At 39.2% G+C, this 27,631-nt stretch overlaps 2 protein-coding genes across 5 annotated transcripts in view; one reads left to right on the forward strand and one right to left on the reverse strand.

The window, feature by feature from the left end:
* The window catches only part of LIPA (lipase A, lysosomal acid type), a 105,359-nt gene that overhangs the window by 1,968 nt on the left and 75,760 nt on the right, over positions 1-27,631 (forward strand). The gene's annotated exons all lie outside the window — the stretch shown is intronic.
* LOC131751147 (interferon-induced protein with tetratricopeptide repeats 1-like) lies at positions 3,961-27,233 on the reverse strand. 4 transcript variants are annotated; one of them, XM_059054573.2, is made up of 3 exons: positions 26,962-27,233; positions 24,238-24,359; positions 3,961-6,253 (listed from the first exon to the last, which is right to left on the reverse strand). In XM_059054573.2, exons 2-3 carry the CDS (start codon positions 24,240-24,242, stop codon positions 4,831-4,833), a joined length of 1,428 nt encoding a protein of 475 aa, XP_058910556.1. In that variant the 5' UTR covers positions 24,243-24,359; positions 26,962-27,233; the 3' UTR covers positions 3,961-4,830. The 4 variants fall into 4 exon arrangements, with proteins under 4 accessions (XP_058910556.1, XP_066881185.1, XP_058910557.1 ...); XM_067025084.1 differs by having other exon boundaries at positions 3,962-6,250; XM_059054574.2 differs by having other exon boundaries at positions 3,962-6,253; positions 24,238-24,354; positions 26,962-27,218.

Consider the following 27,631-nt stretch of genomic DNA (forward strand, 5'->3'; position numbering starts at 1 on the left):
GTGTTGAACATGCTGAAAGTACTGGATGGAATTTGAATATCAGTCTTTTTTTCACAGACTGTTGGATTGGGTGGATTCTTGGGAAAATTAATCGTGTATTACCTTCTGAATTTATTCTCATCAACCTGTGAAACACAGCAACTAGAGAAAAAGAGAACTAGAACATGAAACATGGCAACTGATGAAAAATCTGCTTGGGAAACTGAAACTTAACTAATAACTCTTCCAAGGAATGGATGTAAGCCAGAGTTTCTCAACCTTGGCACTATTGACAGTTTAGGATGTTTAAGCAGCAATCTTGCATCTCTCCACTAGATGTCAGTAGCACCCTGCAGTTGTGACAAATGAAGCTGTCTCCATATAATGCCAAATCCAACTTTTTTGGGTTTTTTTTTGTCCCGAGGGGCAAAATCCTCCTCTTCCTTATTCCCCACAGTTGAGAATCATGTAAGTAATACCCTCATGTATATACCTAATTTATTTGAATTAGTCTTCCCAGCACAGGCCAAAAGAGAGAGGAGGTGGACTTTAGGTAGGAGAGGGAAAGTGGATACAGATCGAAGGAAGTTGAGGGTGGTACTGGAGTTCAAGAGATGGCCTGGGTGAAAGGATTGATATCCAGGGGAATGGCAGTGAAGGCCTACTCCCTTCAGCATGGGCTTCAAAGTGGAGGTGGCTGTATCACATTTGGTCTGGCTGGAGACAAGATACAGAGCTATGGACACAGACTGAGGGTGGGCAGTTCAAGCTGGGGCAGGCTGTAGGGTAGAGGCTTTTAGTCCCAATGCAGTTCCAGCTCTAGCAGGATCGTGAGAATGGAGACATTGGTGGCCAGGATGATTCTCAAGGAGGTAGAGCCTGTGGTGGTGTGTAGACAGCAATTAGCAAAGACTTGGGCTGGGACACCTATAATAGTAGTGAATGGCAGGAGGTATGGCTTGGCTTGATTTAGAGTACATGAGAGACCCCCGCTGGGCACTTGGGGGGAACTCTAAATAAGGACACCGACTGAGGTTCTGTCAGTCATTTCCATGGGAGTAACAAGCTCCTGAAATTCAGCTGTTAATTTAAAGCTATCAGTTACCTCTTGGTAATCCCTGGATATATTCATTTGTAAGCTTGGCAATAGTATCTTTAGTACCAAAGAGCATCTGTTTTCCTGGATTTGCTGCTTGTTGTTTTTCTCTGCAAACATCCAGGCTGTCACACATTTTAGTTTTACTGAGCTCCGGCAAGTGCAGAGATCTCTTCCAGAGTTGGGAAGGATGGGACAGAGAGGTGGTATTAGGTTATGAGACACACTAAGTAAATGTGATCTCTGGAGATTGTCAAACACATCTCACACAAACACATTACATAATCCAGAGATTTATTTTACATTAATGAGCTCTGCTTTCTGGGTAAAAACGATGTATAACAATACCTGGGAACAACTGCCTGGTTGAGAATTGACCACTTATCCAATAATAATTTACTTTTAATATTTCTGACTCAGGGGAGTTGGCAGTGGTTAGACTTATTTTAGTACCTTACAGTCTCCTCCCACCAACACAAGCACTTTGTTATGTTTTTGTTAATCTAATAAATTTCTTGTTTTAGTGATAAGGAAATTGTGAAGATTGCTTCTATGTAACTCTGATGCCTGCCCCTCAATGATATAAATTTTGCTCACTTCATTTCCTATAGAATTTCAGTAGAAATCCAAAGGGTTGCCCAATAATTCTGGGAATTCCCTGGGGACTTGTATTTTCTGTGGATTAGGGGTCCACACCAGGAAATACAGGCAGCCTCCAGAATCTGGAAAAGGTACCAAAAGAATTGTCCCCTAGAACCTCTGGAAAGAATTTGGCTGTGCCAACACCTTGATTTCAGGCCAATGAAACCAATTTCAGACTTCTCATCTCTAGAATTGTAAGATAATAAATTAGTGTGGTTTTAAGCCACCAAGTTTGTGGTAATTTATTAGAGCCACAATAGGAAATTAATACATCCTCCCCCCAGGCACACACAAGAATGAAAAAACAATAACATTGGTTCCTTAATTTTCCCTTTAAAAACATTATTTGTTGTGCATTGTCTATTAATAAAATGTCATAATCAAAGATGATTGCTACGGTTTCTCAGATCCTTTAGTATCCTTTTAATATTTCTTTTTTTAAACATCTTTATTGGAGTATAATTGTTTTACAATGGTGTGTTAGTTTCTGCTTTATAACAAAGTGAATCAGCTATACATCTACATATGTCCCCATATCCCCTCCCTCTTGCGTCTCCCTCCCATCCTCCCTATCCCACCCCTCTAGGTGGTCACAAAGCACCAAGCTGATCTCCCTGTGCTATGCAGCTGCTTCCCACTAGCTATCCACCCTACGTTTGGTAGTGTATATATGTCCGTGCCACTCTCTCACTTTGTCACAGCTTACCCTTCCCCCTCCCCGTGTCCTCAAGTCCATTCTCTACATCTGCGTCTTTATTCCTGTCCTGCCCCTAGGTTCTTCATAACCATTTTGGTTTTTTTAGATTCCACATACATGTGTTAACATACAGTATTTGTTTTTCTCTTTCTGACTTGCTTCACTCTGTATGACAGACTCTAGGTCCATCCTCGTCACTACAAATAACTCAATTTCGTTTCTTTTTATTCCGTTGTGTATATGTGCCACATCTTCTTTATCCATTCATCTGTCAATGGACACTTACGTTGCTTCCATGTTCTGGCTCTTGTAAATAGACTGTCAATGAACATTGTGGTACATGACTCTTTTTGAATTATGGTTTTCTCAGGGTATATGCCCAGTAGTGGGATTGCTGGGTCATATGGTAGCTCTACTTTTAGTTTTTTAAGGAACCTCCATACTGTTCTCCATAGTGGCTGTATCAATTTACATTCCCACCAACAGTGCAAGAGGGTTCCCCTTTCTCCACACCCTCTCCAGCATTTATTGTTTGTAGATTTTTTGATGATGGCCATTCTGACTGCTGTGAGGTGATACCTTACTGCAGTTTTGATTTGCATTTCCCTAATGATTAGTGATGTTGAGCATCCTTTCATGTGTTTGTTGGCAACCTGTATATCTTCTTTGGAGAAATGTCAATACCAGCAAATGACTGAATCAATAGCACTTAAAACAAAATGGCATAAAACAAGAGAAACTACTTGGCACAGTTTGACAATGAATTAAATTTCAAACATCTTCATGGGGAAAGCTGACCTTAAATAGACTGTGTATTTGTTTTACTGTCTTTCTCACTAGATTGTAAGCTGCATGAGGTTTGGGGAAAATGTCTGCTTTGTTTCACTGAAGGGTAGCAGAATATGCCACCCCCAAATATGCCACCTTGCCATAGGATTATTTTGAGCTAAAGGCAGTTGAAAAGAAGCAGATATAAGGAAAGCTCTCTGCTCTCCCTCATCTGCCTGAAAAAAAAAAGTCTCTCCTCCTCTACGAGGAAGACCTGAGACAACTCTAGTCCCTAATCAGCCCAGAGACACAAACAGAAAAATATACATAACAAACCTTATAAGCAGGCTATTATCTTCCATTAGTTTCCCTCATATATTTGCCTTCCTATAATTTGCCACTTAGAAACTAAAGTTCTTTGCCTTTACCTTATCACTTCTCTAAAAATGTATTGTTTGTTTGTTAGGATGCTATATAAACCCACCCCTTTAAATTACTCATCACCGGGTACTCCCCTGTGTATGCCCGATGCATGTGTTAATAAATTTGTTTGTTTTTCGATGCAAGGGTTAATAAACTTGTTTGTTTTTCTCTTGTTAATCTGTCTTTCTTCAGTTTAATTTAAGGCCCAAGCCAATGAACCTAAGATGGGTAGAGGAAAAAGAATTTTCCCTCCCCTACATCACCATAGTATTTTTGGTATCTAGCACTGAAAACTATTTATTGATAAAATGAATTAATTGAACATTTTATTTTACGTAAGTCCAGTGGTTTTTTTTAAAATAGATCTTTATTGGAGTATAACTGCTTCATAGTACTGTGTTAGCTTCTGTTGTACACCAAAGTGAATCAGCCATATGCATACACATGTCCCCATATCCCCTCCCTCTTGAGCCTCCCTCCCATCCTCTCTATCCCACCCCTCTGGGTCATCGCAAAGCGCGGAGCTGATCTCCCTGTGCTATGCTGCTGCTTCCCACTAGCTCTTTTACATTCGATAGTGTATATATGTCGATGCTACTCCCACTTTACCCCAGCTTCCCCCTCCCACCCCGTGTCCTCAAGTCCATTCTCTATGTCTACATCTTTATTCCTGCCCAGCAACTAGGTTCATCAGTATCATTTTTTTTTCTATAGAGTCCATATATAGTTAGAATACAGTATTTGTTTTTCTCTTCTTATTTACTTCACTCTGTATGACAGACTCCATCCAGGTCCATCCACCTCACTACAGATAACTCAATTTCGTTTCTTTTTATGGCTGAGTAATATTCCAGTGTACATATGTGCCACATCTTCTTTATCCATTCATCTGTTGATGGACATTTTGGCTGGTTCCATGTCAAGGCCAGTGTTTTATTTGCTACAAATCTACTCAACAAACTTTGTTTTTTCTACTATATAACATTCACAGAGAAATGGTTCTTCGCTCTCTTCCTCTCTCTCTCTCACACACAGAGACCTGTATAGTCTGTTTCACTATTTTCTCAATACAACCAGTGTTTTATCAGGTTTGAGTAATTATTCAAAGATTATATCATTGCAGTGAATTACATAATATATTTCTGAAAGCAGCAAGCAGAAAAGATGATTAATATATGTTGACATAAAATCAAATGATATGTAAGAGTGGTCCATATTTCAGTGCCTATGGGTCACAAGCAGAGTTCTCCAAGACAGGAACCAGCCTCAGGGCCTGCTCGTAATACTCCAGGGCTTCATTCATTTCTCCTTTTACTTTGTGGATGAAGCCAAGTATGTACAAGCTTTCTATATCTGATGCATCTCTCTGAAGTTTCTTTAAAGCCAGTTTCTTCAAAGAATTGATACTTTTACTCCTTAATGATGCGTTTTCTAGTTTTACTGCTTTTAAATAATGGCTGATTGCATCAACTTCAGATTTTTTTTTAAATTCCAGAAATTTGCCATAGTGGAAATGTACCTGTTGCAGCATGTATCCGTCGAGTGATTCCATGCATAACACCTTTTCATAAGTATCTTCAGCTTTTTGGTGGTCACCTGCTTCTGTGTACATTTCTGCCAGGTCTATGTAAGCAAACTCAAATGTGGGCTTTTGTTGCACAGCAAATTCAAAATGAAATATGGCTGATTGTATTATTCTGTTGATGTTTTCTTTATCCTGTCCTCTAGGCTGCCAGTTTGTAGCTTTCTTTATTTGGAGGATTTGTGACTTGTAGCAAAGCCCCATCTGGTGATGCAGGCAGACAGAGGAGGGTGTTGCTTTCAAGGCCAGTTTTAAGAACCGAAGAGCTTCATCCAGAGAGCCTTTCTTTCGGTAAAACATGGCAGCATGTCGAAAGACATATATCTTTGAGGACCCATTGGTCAGTGCTTCTTTAATGTATTTTTCTCCTTCAGCTTCTTGCCCTACACCTTGAAGCTGCAGGGCAAGGAGAGACTTCATATATGCATCTTTTGGATTTAGCCTGACAGCCTGTTTTAGGGTATTCAGTATTGCCTCAGTACTCTTTGCTGCTTTGTTAAAGGACTGCAGGCGATAGACGGTGATTGCATACCCAGTGCTGAATTCAGGGTTTTCAGGGTCCTTTTCCAGAGCCTTTTCAAAGCAGACCTTGGCCCGGTCATAATTCTCTCCTCCACATTTCAGCAAGGCCCATCCTTCCTCACAGTCCATCTGAGGACACTCCATTCTATAGCTGGAGGAATTTGCAAGCTTCCTGCAAGTGTTCTTCACCTTGTCCAGGTAAATCTGGGCTTCTGCATGTTGGCCCATGTGGTAATGCAGCCAGGCATAGTTGCCCCAGTTAACCAGACTTCTCACATCTGACTGGTTGTCATGTTCTTGCTGGATTAAGTCTTCAGCTTCTTTCAAACTCTTCAGGGCTTCCTCATTCTGGCCTCTCAGGTGTTTCACATAGGCCAGTAAGGTGTATATTCCCACGTTGTATTTGGTGTCTAGGAACTCAATCTGCTCCAAGACCCTGTTTTCTAAATCAGGTATTTCAGTGTCTTCAATGGCCAACTCCCATGTAAAGTGACATCTCAGCTGTTCCAGCTTATCCTTGATCTGATCCTCAACAGCGTTACTGCTTTAAAAACAAAAGCAGATTTTCTTTGTTAGGTGACAAACAGCCAATAGAAATAAGCCAGACAAACACAGCATATTTAGAGCTTAGCCTTGAAAAGAGCACACCTGCTTTGATCTTCCTTTGAGTTCCTGTATTTCTAAGATCCATGTGGCCTTTGAATGCAGCTTACTTGGCTTTATACACTGGCCCCAGCACTTTCTAGCCATACAACCTCTCTGTGCTTCAGAGTCTCCTTTGTAAAGTGGGAAAAATAATAGCCTTATCACACTGGATTTGGTGAGAATTAATAAGCCTATCTATGGAAAGCACTTAGAGCATACATATTTCATGCTATGTAAGAGTTTCCTAGGAGATTGGTTCAAGATGGCAGAGTAGAAGGACGTGCTCTCACTCCCTCTTGTGAGAGCACTGGAATCACAACTAACTGCTGAACAATCATCAACAGGAAGACACTGGAACTCACCAAAAATGATACCCCACATCCAAAGACAAAGGAGAAGCCACAGTGAGATGGTAGGAGGGCCGCAATCACAATAAAACAAAATCCCATAACCGCTGGATGGGTGACTCAGAATCTGGAGAACAGTTATACCACAGAAGTCCACCCACTGGAGTAAAGGTTCTGAGCCCCACGTCAGCTTCCCAACGTGGGGATCTGACAAGGGAGGAGGAATTCCCAGAGAATGAGAATTTGAAAGCTAGCGGGATTTGATTGCAGGACTTTGACAGGACTGCGGGAAACAGAGACTCCACTCTTGGAGGGCACACACAAAGTAGTGTGTGCATCGGGACCCAGGGGAAGGAGCAGTGACCCCACAGGAGACTGAACCAGACCTACCTGCTAGTGTTGGAGGGTCTCCTGCAGAGGCAGGGGGTGGCTGTGGCTCACCATGGGGACAAGGACACTGGCAGCAGAAGTTCTAGGAAGCACTCCTTGTCCTGAGCCCTCCCAGAGTCTGCCATTAGCCCCACCAAAGAGGGTGTAGGCTCCAGTGCTGGGTTGCCTCAGGCCAAACAACCAACAGGGAGGGAACTCAGCCCCACTCATCAGCAGACAAGCAGATTAAAGTTTTACTGAGCTCTGCCGACCAGAGCAACACCCAGCTCTACCCCCCCACCAGTCCTTCCCATCAGGAAACTTGCACAAGCCTCTTAGATAGTCTCATCCAACAGAGGGCAGACAGCAGAAGCAAGAAGGACTACAGTCCTGTAGCCTGTGGAAGGAAAACCACATTCACAGAAAGATAGACAAAATGAAAGGCAGAGGACTATGTACCAGATGAAGCAACAAGATTAAAACCCCAGAAAAACAAATAAATAAAGCGGACATAGGCAACCTTCCAGAAAAAGAATTCAGAATAATGATAGTGAAGGTGATCCAGGACCTTGGAAAAAGAACGGAGGCAAAGATCGAGAAGATGCAAGAAATGTTTAACAAAGACCTAGACGAATTAAAGAACCAACCACTAGAAGAATTAAAGAACAAACAGAGATGAACAATACAATAACTGAAATGAAAAATACACTAGAAGGAATCAGGAGCAGAATAACTGAGGCAGAAGAACGGATAAGTGACCTGGGAAGACAGATTGGTGGAATTCACTGACATGGAACAGAATAAAGAAAAAAGAATGAAAAGAAATGAAGACAGCCTAAGAGACGTCTGGGACAACATTAAATGCACCAATATTCACATTATAGGGGTCACAGAAGGAGAAGAGAGAGAGAAAGGACCCAAGAAAATATTTGAAGATATTATAGTCAAAAACTTCCCTAACATGGGAAAGGAAATAGCCACCCAAGTCCAGGAAGCACAGAGAGTCCCAGGCAGGATAAACCCAAGGAGAAACACACCGAAACACATGGTAATCAAACTGACAAAAATTAAAGACAAAGAAAAACTACTGAAAGCAACAAGGGAAAAACGACAAATAACATACAAGGGAAATCCCATAAGGTTAACAGCTGATTCCTCAGCAGAAGCTCTACAGGACAGAAGGGAGTGGCACAATATATTTAAAGTGATGAAAGGGAAGAACCTACAACCAAGATTACTCTACCTGGCGAGGATCTCATTCATATTTGACAGAAAAATCAAAAGCTTTACAGACAAGCCAAAGCTAAGAGAATTCATCACCACCAAACCAGCTCTACAACAAATGCTAAAGGAACTTCTCTAAGTGGGAAACACAAGAGAAGAAAAGGACCTACAAAAACAAACCAAAAACAATTAAGAAAATGGTAATAGGAACATATATATCGATAATTACCTTAAATGTGAACAGATTAAATCCTACAACCAAAAGACACAGGCTTGTGGAATGGATACAAAAACAAAACTCATATATGTGCTGTCTACAAGAGACCCACTTCAGACCTATGGACACATGCAGACTGAGAGTGAGGGGATGGAAAAAGATATTCCATACACATGGAAATCAAAGCTGGGGTAGCAATACTCATATCAGATAAAATAGACTTTAAAATAAAGAATGTTACAAGAGACAAGGAAGGATACTACATAATGATAAAGGAATAAATCCAAGAGGAAGATTTAGCTATTAGAAATATATATGCACCCAACATAGGAGCACCTCAATACATAAGGCAAATGCTAACAGCTATAAAAGAGGAAATCATCAGTAACACAATAATAATGGGGGACTTTAACACCTCATTTACACCAATGGACAGATCATCCAGACAGAAAATTAATAAGGAAACAGAAACTTTAAATGACACAATAGACCAGATAGATTTAATTGATATTTATAGGACATTCCATCCCAAAACAGCAGATTACACTTTCTTCTCAAGTGCCCACGGAACATTCTTCAGGATACATCACATCTTGGGTCACAAATCAAGCCTTAGTAAATTTAAGGAAATTCAAATTGTATCAAGTAGTTTTTCCGACCACAACGCTATGAGATTAGAAATCAATTACAGTGAAGAAAAACGTAAAAAAACGCAAACACATGGAGGCTAAACAATATGTTACTAAATAACCAAGAGATCACTGAGGAAATCAAAAAATACCTGGAGACAAATGACAACGAGAACACGATGATCCAAAACCTATGGGATGCAGTGAAAGCAGTTCTACGAGGGAAGCTTACAGCAATGCAATCCTACCTCAAGAAACAACAAACATCTCAAATAAACAATCTAACCTTACACCTAAAGGAGCTAGAGAAAGAAGAACAAACAAAACCGAAAGTTAGTAGAAGGAAAGAAATCATAAAGATCAGAGCAGAAATAAATGAAATAGAAACAAGGAAAACAATAGCAAAGATCAATAAAACTAAAAGCTGGTTCTTCGAGAAGATAAACAAAATTGATAAACCATTAGCCAGACTCATCAAGTAAAAGAGGGAGAGGACTCAAATCAATAAAATTAAAAATGAAAAAGGAGAAGTTACAACAGACACCACAGAAATACAAAGCATCCTAAGAGAGTACTACAAGCAACTCTATGCCAATAAAATGGACAACCTGGAAGAAATGGACAAATTCTTAGAGGGATATAACCTTCCAAGACTGAACCAGGAAGAAATAGAAAACATGAACAGACCAATCACAAGTAATGAAATTGAAACTGTGATTAAAAATCTTCCAACAAACAAAAGTCCAGGACCAGATGGGTTCACAGGTGAATTCTACCAAACATGTAGAGAAGAGCTAACACCCATCCTTCTCAAACTCTTCCAAAAAGTTCCAGAGGAAGGACTCCCAAACGTATTCTATGAGGCCACCATCACTCTGATACCAAAACCAGACAAAGATACTACAAAAAAAGAAAATTACAGACCAATATCACTGATGAATATAGATGTAAAAATCCTCAACAAAATACTAGCAAACAGAATCCAACAGCACAATAAAAAGATCATACACCATGATCAAGTGGGATTTATCCCAGGATGCAAGGATTCTTCAATATACGCAAATCAATGTGATACACCATATTAACAAATTGAAGAAGAAAAACCATGTCATCATCTCAATAGATGCAGAAAAAGCTTTTGACAAAATTCAACACCCATTTATGATTAAAAACTCTCCAGAAAGTGGGCATAGAGGGAACCTACCTCAACATAATAAAGGCCATATATGACAAACCCATAGCAAACATCATTCTCAATGGTGAAAAACAGAAAGCATTTCCTCCAAGATCAGTAACAAGACAAGGATGTCCACTCTCACCACTGTTATTCAACAGAGTTTTGAAAGTCCTAGCCATGGCAATCGGAGAAGAAGAAGAAATAAAAGGAATACAAATTGGAAAAAAAGAAGTAAAACGGTCACTGTTTGCAGATGACATGATACTATACATATAGAGTCCTAAAGATGCCACCAGAAGACTACTAGAGCTAATCAATGAATTTGGTAAAGTTGCAGGATACAAAGTTAATGCACAGAAATTTCTTGCATTCCAGTACACTAACAATGAAAGATCAGAAAGAGAAATTAAGGTAACAATCCCATTCACCATTACAACAAAAAGAATAAAATACCTAGGAATAAACCTACCTAAGTAAGTGAAAGACCTGTATGCAGAAAACTATAAGACACTGATGAAAGAAATTAAAGATGATACAAACAGATGGAGAGGTATACCATGTTCTTTGATTGGAAGAATCAATATTGAGAAAATGACTATACTACCCAAAGCAATCTACAGATTCAATGCAATCCCTATCAAATTACCAATGGCATTTTTTACAAAACTGAAACAAAAAATCTTAAAATTTGTATGGAGACACAAAATACCCCAAATAGGCAAAGCAATCTTGAGAGAAAGAAATGGAACTGGAGGAATCAGACTCTCTGACTTCAGACTATACTACAAAGCTACAGTAATCAAGACAATATGGTACTGGCACAAAAACAGAAATACAGATCAATGGAACAGTATAGAAAGCCCAGAGATAAGCACCTATGGTCAACTAATCTATGACAAAGGGGGCAAAGATACACAATGGAGAAAAGACAGTCTCTTCAATAAGTGGTGCTGGGAAAACTGGACAGCTACATGTAAAGGAATGAAATTAGAACGTTCCCTAACACTATACACAAAAATAAACTCAAAATGGATTAAAAACCTAAATGTAAGACCGGACACTATAAAACTCTTAGAGGAAAATTTAGGAAGAACACTCTTTGACATAAATCACAGCAAGATCTTTTTTGATCCACCTCCTAGAGTAATGGAAAGAAAAACAAAAATAAACAAATGGGACCTAATGAAACTTAAAAGCTTTTGCACAGCAGAGGAAACTACAAACAAGACAAAAAGACAACCCTCAGAATGGGAGAAAATACTTGCAAATGAATCAACAGACAAAGGATTAATCTCCAAAATATATAAACAGCTCATGCAGCTCAATATCAAAAAGCAAACAACCCAATCAAAAAATGGGCAGAAGACCTAAATAGACATTTCTCCACGGAAGACATACAGATGGGCAAGAAGCACATAAAAAGCTGCTCAACATCACTAATTATCAGAGAAATGCAAATTAAAACTACAATGAGGTATCACCTCACACCAGTTAGAATGGGCATCATCAGAAAATCTACAAACGACAAATGCTGGAGAGGGTGTGGAGAAAAGGGAACCCTCTTGCACTGTTGGTGGGAATGTAAATTGATACAGCCACTATGGAGAGCAGTGTGGAAGTTCCTTGAAAAACTGAAAATAGAATTACCGTATGACCCAGCAATCCCACTACTGGGCATATACCTAGAGGAAACCATAATTGAAAAAGTCACATGCACCCCCCTGTTCATTGCAGCACTATTTACAATAACCAGGTCATGGAAGCAACCTAAATGCCCATCGACAGATGAATGGATAAAGAAGATGGGGTACATATATACAATGGAATATTACTCAGCCATAGAAAGGAACAAAATTGGGTCATTTGTAGAGACGTGAATGGACCTAGAGATTGTCATACAGAGTGAAGTAAGTCAGAAGGAGAAAAACAAATATTGTATATTAACGTATATATGTGGAATCTAGAAAAATGGTACAGATGAACCAGTTTGCAAGGCAGAAATAGAGACACAGATCTAGAGAACAAACGTATGGACTCCAACGGGGGAAAGTGGGAGGGGAGTGGTGGTGGTGGTGGGATGAATTGGGAGAGTGGGATTGACATACATATATTAATATGTATAAAATAGGTAACTAATAAGAATCTGCTGTATAAAAAATAAATAAAGTCAAAGCATAGGTTCTGAGATCACACAGCTACATGAGTGGCAAAATCAGGACTCAGGCCATTTAAAAAAAAAAAAAGAAAAAAAAAAGTTTTCTATTTTTGTAATTAAGATAGAGACCGGTAAGAAATGCAGAGCCTTAGGAAACATTATTGACCTTAGGAACTTAGTCTGCAGATTATGCAACAAATTAAGACCACCTAAAAGCAATAATATTTGACCCATTTATTTGGAATTAATAATGGATTCACAGAAATTTGCAAAGATAGTACATAGGTCCAGTGTATCCTTCACCCAGTTTCTCCCAAAGATTATATCTTATCTAACTATGTCAAAACTAGGAAATTGGAAGTGGTACAATATCCATACAGTTCTGTCATTCTATCACATGAGTGAATCCATGGAACCATCACCTTGATCAAGTTAGAGAACTACTCCATCATCACAAACATCTCTCTCATGCTGTTTCTTTTGAGTCAAAACTGTTGCCTGCCTCCATTTCCAAACATTTCTAGCCTCTGGTAACTACTAACATGTTTTTCATCTCTATAATTTTGTCATTTCACGAATGTCATATACATGGAGTCATATATTATGTAATCTTTGGAGATTGCCTTTTTCACTCATCATAATGCCCTTGACATACATCCAGGTTGTTGAGTTTTATCGACAGTTCATTCCTTTCTACTGGGGGGTCATTTGACATGGTATGGGGGTATCACAGTTAACTATTCATCTATTGTAGGACATTTCAATTGTTTCTGGTTTTGGCTTATTACAAATAAAAGTGCTATAAACAGTTGTATACAGGCTTTTACATGGACAGAAATTTTCATTTCTCTGGGATAAATGTTGAGGAGTGCAATTGCTAGGTCATATGGTAAGTGTATGATTATGTTTTTAAGAAACCGCCAAACTTTTCCAGATGAACAGTATCATTTTTCATTCCTACTAGTAATGTATGAATGATATAGTTCTTTGCATTCTTACCAGAATTTGGTATTTTCACTTTGTTTTTTAATGTTAGCCCTTTTAATAGACATGTAGTGGTATCTCCTTGTGGTCTTTATTTGCATTTCCCTAATGGCTAGTGGTGAACATATTTTTATGTGCTTATTTGCCATCTACATATCCTCTTTCATGAAATATCTCTTCATATCCTTTGCCTGTTTTCTAATTAGGTTTTTTTAATTGTTGGGTTTCAATAACTCTTTATAGATTCTAGATATGAGTGCTTTGTGATGTTTTCAAATATTTTCTCTCAGCGTGTGGCTTGTCTTATTATCCTTTAATAAGGTCTTTTGAAGAGCAAAAGTTTTTACTTTTGATGAAGTATAATTTATTGATTTTTTTTTCTCTTATGGGTCATGTGTTTGGTATCATGTCCAGGAACTCTTCACCAGGCCCTAAGTCCTGAAGATTTTCTCCTGTGTTTTCTTCTACAAGTTTTATAATTTTACATGTAAATCTGTGATCCATTTTGAGTTAATTTTTGCATAATATATGAAGATTAGGTCAATGTCTCATTTTTCAGCCTATGGATAGCCAGTTGCTCCAGCAGCATTTGTTGAAGACTGTTCATCCTCCATTGAATTGCTTTTGCACCTTTGTCAAAAATCAGTTGGCTGTGCTTGTGTGGGATTATTTCTGGGTTCCTTATTCTGTTCCACTGATCTATGTGTTTATCTTTCCACCAATACCATACGGTCTTGTTTACTGTGTGTAATCAATCTTAAAATTGGGTAGGGTGATTCCTCTCTATTTTTCTTTTTCAAAATTGTTATTCTAGTTCCTTTGCTTTTCCATATAAATTTTAGATTAATATTTTCTATATCTATAAAAAAATCTTGCTGGAGTTTTGATAGGAATTTTATATCAATTGGGGGAGAATTGACATTTTTGCTATGTTGAGTCTTCTAATCCATGTATGTTCTGTATCTGTTTATTTAGATATTTTTTAATTTCTTTCATTAGCATTTTAATAGTTTATAGGCATTCAAGTCCTGTGCATGTTATGCTAGATTTACACTTAAGTGTTTCTTTTTGTGCAATTTAAAATTATATTGTGTTTTAAACTTAATTTTCACATGTTCATTCCTAGTATATAGAAATACAATTGACTTTTGTATGTAAATCTTGTATTCTGCAACCTCGATGAACCCACTTGTTAGTTCTAGGAGTTGTTTTATAGATACCTTGGGATTTTCTATGTAGACCATCATGACATCTATAAATAGGGACAGTTTTATTTTTCCTTTCTGATCTGTATACCTTTTATGCTCACTGGAAAAATTTCTTTAGCTGTTCCTTAAGGGTAGGTCTGTTGGTGCCAAATTCTCTTAGATTTCCTTCATTTGAGAATGTCTTAATTTCCTGTTTATTCCAGAAGGATATTTTTGCTGGATATAGGATTCTAGGTTGAAAATTCTTTTCTTTCAGCACTTGAAAAATATTATGCCCCTTTCTTCTAGACTCCATGGTTTCTAATGAGAAATAAGCTGCCATTAGACTTGTGTGTATGTTTTTCCCTTCCTTATAGCTGAGGTGTCATTTCTCTCTACTACTTTCCTGGGTTTTCTTTTTGTCTTTAGTCTTGACAATTTTTAACTGTGACATGTCTTGGATTTCTTTGGGTTTATCATCTTTGGACTTTGGTCAGCTACTTGAAATTAGAATCACATTGGATAATTTCTATCATTCTGTCTTCAAGTTCATGAATTCTTTCCTCTGTCCTCTCCATCCTGTTTTTGAGCCCACCCATTGAGTTTTCATTTTGGTTATTGTACTTTTCAGTTCTAAAATTCCCATTTGGTTCTTCTTTATATCTCAGATCTTTTCTTTGCTGAGACTTTCTATATTTTCATTTGTTTCAAGTGTGTTTGTAATTGTCCATTAAACCCTTTTTATGATGGCAGCTTTAAAATCCTAGTTAGACAATGCTAATATTTGTGTAATTTAAGTGTTGTTGTCTGATGATTATTCTTTCTCATTCAAGTTGTGATTTTCCTGGTTCTTGGCATGATAAGCAATTTTTAATGGAAACCTGGACATTTGGGTATTATTATGTATTATACGACTCTGAGTTACATATAAATCTGTTTTAGCAGGCCTCCTCTACTACTGTTGTTCTCGGGTAAGGGGAAGGACACCTCATGCCGCACTGCCAGATCAAGGTGGAATCCTGTTTACTCACTTGTCTTTCATTAACACTTTATGGGGAGCCTGGACTCCTCATTACTGTTGCATGGGGGTGGGAGTTCAGGATCCCCCAGGCCTCTGCTGATACCACCCTGGCTTGAAGGGGTAGGTGTGCCTTGTTACTGTTCTCCATGTGGCCTTTACTGATGCTGGGAAGGGAGGTGAGTGGGGAAGAGTGACCTTATTACCTCTGGATAGTGGTGAAAGTCCTGAACTCCACTAGACCTCTCTGATACCACCTCAGTGGGGAGTGGGAGGATACCTCATTACCACTAGGTGGGGGCTGATGTCCACACTGCCTTTGTGGTCCTCACTCCCTCACTGCAGAGAAAGGGACCCTAGTTACCACCCTGGTGGGGATGAAAGTCTTTGCATTCCACTTGCCCTTCTCTGGCATCATCCATGGGGGTAGGGGGAGGGAGAGAGTTGGGATGCCTAGCTATAGCCTGGTGAGGGTAGAAGTCTAGGCTACCCACTCAGCCTTTGCTGGCAAAGTTCGGAATGGGGCTTTAGTTTTTATTTGATTTTTTCCTGTGGTATTTGGCTGGAGTAGAATGGTTGTTCATAAATTTTTTGTCTTGCTAGGCTGTCCCCTCCCTCGTCCTTTGGCTAGAGATAGCAGACTTTTCATGGGACTTTTCTGTCTATGCCTGCTGGCATTTCTAGATTGCTGGCTTCTCCAGCACTCAGTCTGGGATATATACAGAAAAGAGGAATATCCATATACAAAAGAATGAAGTTGGACCCCTACCTTATACCAAAAAATGAAATCAAAATGTATCAAAGATGTAAATGTAAGACCTAAAACTAAAAATCTTGAAAGAAACAGGGAAAAAACTCCATGACATTGGATTTGGCAACAATTTCTTGGATATGACACCAAAAGCACAAGTAACAAAAGTAAAAATAAATAAGTTGAACTTCATCAAAATTAAAAACTTTTGTGCCTCAAAAGTCACTATCAATAGAATGAAAAGACAGCCCACAGAATGGGAGAAAATATTTGCAAATCATGTACCCAATTAGGGATTAATATCTAGACTATATAAGCAACTCCTACAACTCAACAACAACAAAAAACCAACTGATTAAAAAATGGGCAAAGGACTTGAATAGATATTTCCCTAAAAAAAATATACAAATGGCCAGTAAGCAGATGAAAAGATGTTCAACATCAGCAATAATTAGTGAAATGCAAATCAAAACCATAAGATATCTCTTCACACCAATTGCGATGGCTGTTATCAAAAACACAGAAGATAACAAGTGTTGTCGAGGATGTGGAAAAATTAGAACCCTTGTGCACTTTTAGTGAGAATGTCAAATGGGGCAGCTGCTGAGGAAAATGGTGGTGATTTCTCAAAAAATTAAACATAGAATTACCATATTATTCAGTAATTCTACTTTGGGGTATATACCTAAAATAAATGAAAGCAGAGACTTGAGTAGATATTTGTATACTTATATTCATAGCAGCATTATTCACATTATTCATAGTCAAAAGGTGGAAGCAACCCAAGTGTCTATCAATGGAAGAATGGATAAACAAAATGTGATCTATACATACAATGATATATTATTCAGCATTAAAATGGAAGGACATTCTGACACATGCTTCAAAATGGATGAACATCGAAGACATTATGATAAGTGAAATAAGCCAGTCACAAAAGGCCACGTGTTGTATGCTTCCATTTATATGAAATATCAATGATAGGCAAATCCATAGAGACAAAAAGCAGATTAATGATTGCCAGGCCTGGGGTGAAAGTTGAGTGGGGAATGGCTGCTCAGAGTGACGAAAATATTCTTGAAGTAGATAGTGGTGATGGTTGTACAACACTGTGGTTGTATTAAATACCACAAAATTGTATACTTAAAAATAGTTAAAATGGTAAATTTTGTCTTACGTGTATTTTATCACAAAAAAATCGTATTACTAACTTGAATAGAAATTCTACAAATTATATATGTGTGTATGTTTGTGTGTATATATATTTCTAGCGCATGTTGAAATAAACACAAAAGCATTAAAACATAAAAGCTAATTATTGTGCCATCTGAAATGAGCTCATGAATCTCCACTGGTACCCTTTAAGAAACATTTGTTTAAAGGTTAAATAAGGTATCATTGAATAGAGACTCTGGTTCATGTCTCAGCTCTATCTCTTATTATCTGTGTAGCCCTAACATTTCTTAGTTTAAAATTCGTTATTGCAAAATAAGTATAATAGGAGTACCTGCCTCATAGGTTTTTTTGTAAATGTAATAATTTACATAATACTTTGGAAGCCAGGTTGGCACTGGATAAGCATTCAGGAAGTGATATCTACTTTATCATTATTATTATTATTTTCTTAATTATCAGTGATAGTCCACTCTTATCTGTCTGTGGACCAAAGGAGGGGAGAAGGGTTGATAATAGGCCCATAATTATGCATTTTCTGAAGCTGTTGTCCCTTTAAAATTTTGCCCACTGGAGCACTGAGGGGGAATTTGCAGGTTGATACTAATTAATGTTTTTTTGATCTGCTGATATCAAGAGTTATTTGAATCAAGATTCAGTTTGGGTAATATAGAAATGTTCACATTAGGCCCTTTACCTAAGGAAGATGAGGGAGTTCCCAAGCACAGAACTCTAGCCAAGCCAGGAGGCTGTCAAGCATCTGCAGACCACATGGCTTCCCCAGAGGACAGGTAATCTGCTAATCTTAAATCCAGTCAGGTTGAGAAGGCCCAACATAGGAACCTGTCAGTGCAGATAGTGAGACTAGAAGCCAACAGAGAAAGGTCTTATTCTCTAAGCTGAACAAATCTGTTTATACCTGTTAAGCAACTAAAGCATTATAAAGGCATTTCAGTGTTTCAACACATTTTAACTTCGCTGACTGCCCAATTAGGAAGTTTAGAGAGAGAGAGAAAAGCATGAGTTTCAGATCAATAGAATGTGTCTGCAGATTCGTAGGTGTATCTAGATGCCTGAAAACAATAGCTAAACACTCTAAGGACTGATTAAGAGTATTCATGTAACTTCTCAGTGAGTCTGCCAAAAGATTGGTGACCTAGGATGTTTTCACTTCAACAAAACCAGAAATCACCTTGCCAGTTTGATGACACTATCTTTTTTTCTCTAAGGGTGGTGGTTGGGGCACAGGTGGGGGTGGGCAACAGGCTTTGATGTATCAGTGAACCAGAGGGCTCTTTGCAAATAAACTTTTTAAGTACTTATGGATAAAAATTCCTCTTCCAAGATGAAACATATTCAAATCCTGCATAAGCTTCAGAAGATGTCGATTGCTCAAGAAAGTGTAGGGCAAGCAGAAAAGCTCACTCAACATTCCTGAACCTGTGAGAGAGCCCTGAGTATGGAACTCCTAGGGACATTCCATCCATACCACCAGTTCACCAATGCTAGAGCTGGCCATATTAAAAAATGTATGTTAATACTGAACAGTTTATTCAGGAAGATAGTCAACTGTATATGTGGCTTCATGATTATAAAACCTATTGAAAATTGGAATTCAGGTCTGTTGATTTTTCCTAAGCCTTCCTTCCTAGGTTGTCAATTTGATTAGATATTTGATACCTGATGTCCCCTTGAAGTATGATCTGGAGCAAAGTATACTGGACTAGAAGTCCTGAAATCTGGATAAGAAGAAACATGAAACCCAGAGCCAGCGTTCAGGAGGTTTGCATTAAAATACTATTGCCTTAATGGGTAAATCATTTATGAATCTAGTATAATGGTTAAAAGACAAAAGTTTTAAAAATAACTATAACTACAGTAATTTGTTAATGTATACACAAGGTAAAAATATACAAATATATACATCAACAACATAATGTGGGAGGAGCAGAGAGTTAAAAAGGTAGAGCTTTAGTATGTGTTTGAACTTAAGTTATCAGCTTAAAATAAACTATTATAAATATAAGATGTTTTATATAAGCCTCATGGTAACCACAAAGCAAAAATTTATGATAAATACACAAAAGATAAAGAGAAAGGAATCCAAGCATATCATTAGAGAAAGTCATCGAATCACAGCAGAAGAGATGAAGAGAAGAAGGAAGGGAAAAAGTAACTGCAAAGTAACCAGAAAGCAATTAATAAAATGGTATAGTAAGTCCATAACTATCAATAATTACTTTAAATGTAAATGGACTAAATCCTCCAGTCAAAAGACACAAAACGGTTGAATGGATAAAAAACAAGACCCAACTATATGCTGCCTTCAGCTTTAAGGACATGCATAGACTGAAAGTGAAAAGATGGAAAAAGATATTCCATGCAAACTAAAAGAAAGCAGGCTTATATTGGACAAAATATATAATAAGAAACTATAATAAGAGATGAAGACTATAATAAGAGATGAAGACAAAGACTATAATAAGAGATAAAGAAGGTCATTATATTATGATAAAGGGGTCAATCCAACAAGAGAATATAATATTTGTAAATATTTATGTACCCTACATATGAGCACCTAAATATATAAAGCAAATATTAATAGTCCTGAAGGGAGAAATAGATAGTAATACAATAATAGTAGAGGACTTCAGTACCACATTTTCAACAATGGAGAGATCATCCAGATAGAAAATCAATAAGGAAACATTGGACTTAAATGACACATTAGGCCAGATTGACTTTATATCTATATAGATATATAGATATATGGATATATGGATACACATACATACGCACAAAGAACGTTCCATCCAACAGCATCAGAATGAATACATGTTCTTTTCAAGCACACATGGAACATTCTCCAGGATAGAGCATATGTTAGGCCACAAAACAAGCCTTAATACAATTTAAGAAGATTGAAATCATATCAGGCATCTTTCTGACCAGTATTATTCAGCCATAAAAAATCCTGCCATTTGTGACAACATGGATGGAACTTGAGGGCATTATGCTAAGTGAAATAAGCCTGACAGAGAAAGACAAATACTGCATTGTATCACTTATATGTGGAATCTAAAAAAAAATTCAAACTCATAGAAACAGAGTAGAAAAGTGGTTGCCAGGGGTGGGGGCAGGGAATAGGGAGAGGTTGGCAAATGAGTACAAACTTTCAGTTATAAGATGAATAAGGTTTGAGGAGCTAATATAAAGCATGATGACTACAGTTGATAACACTGTGTTGTGTAATTGAAATCTGCTAAGAGGGTAGAACTTAAATGGTCTCACACCCCCCACACACAAAAAGTACTTGAGATGATGGGTCTGTTAATTAACTAGATGGGGGACTATTTTCACAAGGTATACATATATCAAATCGCTACAGTGCACACTTTCAATATCTTACAATTTTATATGTCAATTATAAAATTAAGAAAATTATCTTAGAAATTCTGGTCCTTTTTCTTCTATATAGTTTAGGTACATGAAATACTTGGTCCCCCCCAACGCCCTTCAGATTTTCATTACATATTTATTGTGAATTGACATGTTTACATGTCAATTATGTAATTGATACGTTTATGACAATGTAAACATATTTGAGTAGATCAAAATAAAACATTTGAAGATAATTTTGATTTAATAAAAAAAATACTGTTGTCTTTTTAAAAACCCAAACTCCATTTGCCAAGTTTTCCTCACTTACTAATTTATCTCATGTTTTTTTTAGATAGCTGCACTCTTAAGTTTATTATTTACATAAATTATTTCACCACCTTCCTATTATTTAAATATATACTAACACATTTTTACATGCTCTAAGACTTTTTTTTTAACATCTTTATTGGAGTATAATCGCTTTACAATGTTGGTTAGTTTCTGCTGTATAACAAAGTGAATACATGTGTATACATAGTGTATATATGTATACATAGATCCCCATATCTCCTCCCTCTTGTGTCTCCCTCCCACACTCCCTCCCTATCCCACCCCTCTAGGTGGTCACAGAGCACCAAGCTGATCTCCCTGTGCAATGTGGCTGCTTCCCACTAGCTATCTGTTTTACATTTGGTAGTGTATATAGGTCAATGCTACTCTCTTACTTCGTCCCAGCTTACCCTTCTCCCTCCCTGTGTCCTCAAGTCCATTCTTTACGTCTGTGTCTTTATTCCTCTCCTGCCCCTAGTTTCATCAGAGCTATTTTTTTTTAGATTCCATATATATGTGTTAGCATACGGTATTTGTTTTTCTCTTTCTTAATTACTTCACTCTGTATGACAGACTCTATGTCCATCCACCTCACTACAAATGACTCAATTTCGTTTCTTTTAATGGCTGCGTAATATTCCATTGTATATATGTGCGACATCTTCTTTATCCATTCATCTGTTGATGGACACTTAGGTTGCTTCCGTGTCCTGGCTATTGTAAATAATGCTGCAATGAACATTGTGGTACACGACTCTTTTTGAATTATGGTTTTCTCAGAGTATGTGCCCAGTAGTGGGATTGCTGGGTCATATGGTGGTTCTATTTTTAGTTTCTTAAGGTATCTCATATATGTTTTTGAAAGTTGCTTTAAATACTCTCCCTCTCTCTCCCTCTCTCTCTCTCTCTCTCTCTCTCTCTATATATATATATATATATATATATATATACAGACATATATACTCTATCTCTCTCTATATATAGTGTATAAAATTTAATAAAATGCTGAATAATAATTAAATTCAGATATTTAAGGGAACAAGCAAGCAGGTAGTATGCTGGCTGAAGTAAAGAGAATGTCTAAGTTCAGGTTAAATGTGGAGAGTTGAGTGCCCTTCCTACTTGGAGATTTGGTATCTCATAGAAGAATTGGGGAGGTAAGAGTCTTTGGGCCCAGGGAGAGATTTCTCATGGCCTCAAGCTGCAGCTGTGACCAAAGCAGATAAAACCAGCTTTGCTAGTCCTTAGGAAATATCCAGAATCAACCCATTTTACAGTCTTTACTCCTTCTCCTTTCTGCTGACCCGCCTGGATGGTGGCACTACCCACACACCCCATGGTAGTTGCCACATCTCCTTCCAGGACCTTGTCAAAGCCATGACTAGAGTAGAATCTTGAAATTTGCAGAAAGAGGCCCTGTTTAAATGGTAAAAGTAGGAGTTTCAAGGGAAATCTCTGAGGCAGCTTGACCACTGATATTCTGGTGATGCTTCTGTGGAGCATATGACTCTGTGAAGGGACAGGCAGACCTCATGCCCAGTTAGTTGTTTAGAACAGGGACAGCCCAAGGAGCCCTTCACTTCAAAAAGTGAGCCAAGGAACTCTCCAGAGCAGTGCTTCTCACACTTCAGTGTGCACAAGGACCAGATCACCTGAGGATCTTGTTAGAATGCTGATCTGGATTCAGTAGGTCTGGGATGCTGCCTTTGTAGCAATGTCCCAGGGGGTGTTAGATTTGAACCACACTGAGTAGCAAGTTTCTGGGAAGACTTCACTTTTTGGCAGTGAATTCCAATCACCAGTTTCTCATCCCTAAAACATCCCTTAAAGAGGCAAGCCTTGGGCTTCCCTGGTGGCACAGTGGTTGAGAATCCGCCTGCCGATGCAGGAGACACGGGTTCGTGCCCTGGTCCGGGAAGATCCCACATGCCGCGGAGCGGCTGGGCCTGTGAGCCATGGCCGCTGAGCCTGCGAGTCCGTAGCCTGTGCTCCGCAATGGGAGAGGCCACAACAGTGAGAGGCCCGCATACCGCAAAAAAAAAAAAAAAAAAAAAAAAAAAAAGAGGCAAGGCTTGCTTTATGTCAACATCCCACCCCTCCCACTCCCTACCCACTTTGGGCTTCCTCCACTCATATTTATACATGTACAATGCAGGAAGCATATAGTGTGTGAATGAAGTACCCGGTGTCCCCTTTAAATACGTATTTCTTTCCTAGGCTTTATTTCTGATCTGTTCAATCAGGATTTCCGAATGCAGGGCCCAGTAATTTACGTTCTAATAGAGCATAGGTCGGGTGTGGTACAGGGAATCTGCCTGGCAGTTTGAGAAACTCTGACACTTACTCCCTGTTTATAGTTCACATGGGAGGTCTAGCAGGTCGGTAAGAAGAGATGGTTCACGTAGACATATTCCCCAATCCTGTCAGAGCACATTTCAAGGCAAAAGACACTTCATTATGACGTTTCATAGTGCTGAACTAATCCTTAGCACATTTGCTGAGAAGTAAGCATGCTTTTAAAATAACCACAGCAACCATAACAAAACACACCAAGCTCTGATTTTGTCCTTTCAAATATAAGAAACAAAAGGGGGACCAGGACCTGCAGCAACTTCCCTCCAGGCCCCAGCTCTCATTGACCAGATTTTGCCTGAAAGGATCTGACCATGCCCTCCTAGGCTCTCTCAACATCCCTTCCCAGCTGCCAGCTGCCAGCTCTGCTGGGAGCACATCCCTCAGTACCTGACTCTAAATCAGGAAGAGCCACAGAAATAAAAGTGCATGAATTGGTAAGATAGTTTAGATAGATGCTAGATGATGAGTGAAATGCATATTTAATCTACTAGCGAAAACTGAATCAGCATAATTAAGGAAGTTGCATTCAAGAACAAGATTTGGTAGAGATTCTCAACTTCCTATCAGAGAACCAGGGAATATTTACCTCATGATGGCTGTTTCCCTGTTCTGGAAAGCTGGGGTTCAGGCCGATTTTATTTTTCTTCTGTGGGTTGCAAGCAAATGCAGAGGAGGTTTCCGCTCAGGATGCTTGCCGTTGGGTCTGTGCTTTTATAAAATAGAAAAGGAAAACAAAACTGAGGCAATGCTTTCAAGATTCCTGCTGTGGAGAAACTGAAACTGAAACTGAACATGCCAAGCTGAGCTCAGTTCTTCACTGGGAGTACCATTCTACACAGATTCTGCAACTGTGCTTGAGAGTTTGAAAGAAGGCAGTCGATGCCATACATATTATAGGCCCTCCTCCCAGAGGTTCAGGTGCAACCTAGGGTTGGGCTTGGGCTCCGAATTCTGCATTTTAACAAGCACCCTGGAAATTCTGCCTTTTAACAAGCACCCTGGAAATTCTGTTGCAGAAGTCCCTGTATCGTGTTTTGAGAAGCATAGTCCTGGAGGTGTTTTGTTTTGTTTTGTTTTGTTTTGGCAGTACGGTATGTGGGATCTTAGTTCCCCCACCAGGGGATTGGACTCATGCCCCCTGCAATGGAAGTGAAGAGTATTAACCACTGGACTGCCAGGGAAGTCCCTGGAGGTATTTTGAAAAGCAGTTTCCCATTTACTTGTGGGAGATCATGTAATGTATCAAACAGTGAGTCAGGCATCTAGAAGAAAGGGAAATAACCACAGAAAGCCTGGACTTCGGTTTTCTCTTTGACCAGCTCTGGAGTATTTCTTGAATCACATCACAGCCTCATTTCCTCACTTCTAAAATGGCCTGGAATAAATTTCCTGTTTTCTTCCATCCAAATGATAGGAAACTGTGCCATGGGGAGATCCACTTTTACCTTCATCTCAGGTGTGGCTCTGGGCACTCTAAGGATGGATCTTCCCTCTCCAAATAGGGACCCGAGGGTCCAGACCTCCCAGTCCCTGCCCCTCCTCTCTAATGTGAGCATAATTAAAAGCATTAATACATTTTACCCGTTTGGGCTTTGTACCCAGAAGAAGCTCAGCCCTGGAGTTCGGCACCTTAGTAACGGCCCTGCTCTGACACACTTTCTATATGACTTCTTGGCCAAGTAATTTGCCCTCTGAGGCCCATTTTTCTCATCTAGGAAATGAGACTAATAAAAAATAATAACGTTCTCTTCCTAGGGCTACTGGGAGGATGATAATAGATAATGCATGTAGATCCCTGGACAGAGTGCACTTCCAACTACTGATCACAAGGAAACTGTTACTGCCATGATCACTGGCATATCAGTGTTATAATTTTAAGTGAATTGTGAGTGTGCAAAGGGGCCAACAGAGTTCCTCAGTGGATGGGGCAGAGGAGGGCACTCATTAGCCAGCCAGCAGGTATGAGATGTTTCCCCAGGTGGCTTCCCCGTTTGGAAATTTTTAGCATAGCTGAGAAGGAACAGCCTAAATTGCCCCTGTCCCTACAGCCTCTGGGAACAGGGAACCTTGATGTGGGCCTCAGTCCAGCGTAGTCCAGAGAGCCTCCCTCAGACTTCCTCAGATCCGTGCCTCTGGACACACCCAAGCACAGAGCACTGCCACACTTCTTAGGCAGACTGGCTACCAAGGCACTGGGCAGGACTAGGTTTTTCTGGTCAACTCATTCATGCAGGCGTGATTCACATCACTCATGACTGGGAGCCCATCATATAGGGAAAGTGACCTGAGGCATTTAGCAGTGAATTCCTCTTACCCACCCCATCCCCAGATACAAGCCTGCAGAGCATTTGGGAGCCCTTGGATCACCCTGTCCTCATTCCCTGAATGGTCACTAGGATGGTCCCTCCCCAGCCAGTCAACCCCTCAATCCCTTCCCATAGGTGTCTGATGGGAAAGTTTTCCTTTTCTCTCAGCTGTATTTTTCCTGAGGCTCTAACTGATGTTAGAGCTCGAGCAGGTCTATATGCATCTTTGAAAATCAAGTTTACTAAAATTATACTTTACATATAATAAAAGGAACCCATTTAAAGTGTAGTTTGATGAATTTTGACAAATGTATATACCCATGTAAATACCACCACTATCTTCCTATAGACTATTCGCATCATCCCCTGTGTACCCTCCTAGTCAAGCCCAGTCTCACCCTGCACCATCCCCAGGCAACCATTGCTCTGCTTTCCTTCATTAGAAATTAGATCAGTATTGGGAAAGAGGTTAGGTCATTATGTTTTAAAGAGAAATTATTTTCTGCTGCTCGCAAGTTCTCATTACAGCAATAAAAATAAACTCAGCTTCCAGTTTGTTTTCATATAAGAAATGGAAAAAATGTCCATCTGTAAGGATTGTTTTTTCCCCTTCCCACCTTGAAGTGATCAAACTCTCAGGGAAAAATTCCCAACATGAGTTGCCTTTTTACTACCAATTCCATCTTTAATAACATCTGCTGAAAAGAAATGCTTCCTTTTAAAATGACAAGAAGACAGCCTCTTAGTTCTTTCAAAGAAAACAACAGAAAAAGCCTCAAAAGAGTAATTTGCTTAGATCTGACTTTGAACCAGCGAACTTTGTACCTGATTGGCTGTAACCCTCCTGCCAAGCCTCCCTCACATCTGGCTCCTGGCTCCCAGCTCCGCCAGTGAAGCTTAGGGAGTCTGAGTGCACACACCAGAAAAAGTCACAGAAATAAAAAGTACCCATATTGGTAAAGGCATGTTTAGTGAACAAGCAACAGGACAACTCTGGAACTTACCTGCACACAAGAAGCTCAGCTTGCAATTTTGTTTCAAGATTGAGGGTGCTTGCGAGGGATCTCGCTGACCTCACGATGGTGATCTGTTCTCTGCTGTTCTGAAAAGCTGGGGTCCAAGCTGTTTTGCTCTTCAGAAATCTTTCACGTCTACCTCAAGTAAGGACTGAAGGAGCTATATAAGAGGGCTGTGGGGTAGGGAGGATGCATCAGCTGATGCTTTCCCCCAGTCTCTGATTGACTGCCTTTATGAAACGAAAGAGGATTTGGAAAGTGAAACTGATTTAAAATCAAGAGGAGGAAAAGGAAACTTAAGGTTGTCTGTCATGACTCAGTAGAAGTAAATCGTTTAAAAATCATGACTGGGGCTTCCCTGGCCGTCCAGTGGTTAAGACTCTGTGCTTCCACTGCAGGGGGCTTGGGTTCCATCCCCGGTGGGGGAACTAAGATCCCACAAGCCTCGGAGCGCAGCAAAAAAAGAAAAAAAGTCGCACTCCCAGGAATCTGACCCTAACTCTAGGGTGGGTCCCAGGAAATTGCATTTTTAATAAAGTCTGTAGGAGATTCTGATGTAGGGGTTTCTGGGAGCACATATTGTGAAAGACTGCTCCAGAAATATGTTGTAAAAAGTAACTTCGTCAAGTCAATTTACTTGTGGGAGACAATTTGCACC

Source organism: Kogia breviceps, chromosome 2, assembly GCF_026419965.1.
Source record: "Kogia breviceps isolate mKogBre1 chromosome 2, mKogBre1 haplotype 1, whole genome shotgun sequence".
In the NCBI taxonomy this organism is placed as follows: Eukaryota; Metazoa; Chordata; class Mammalia; order Artiodactyla; family Physeteridae; genus Kogia; species Kogia breviceps.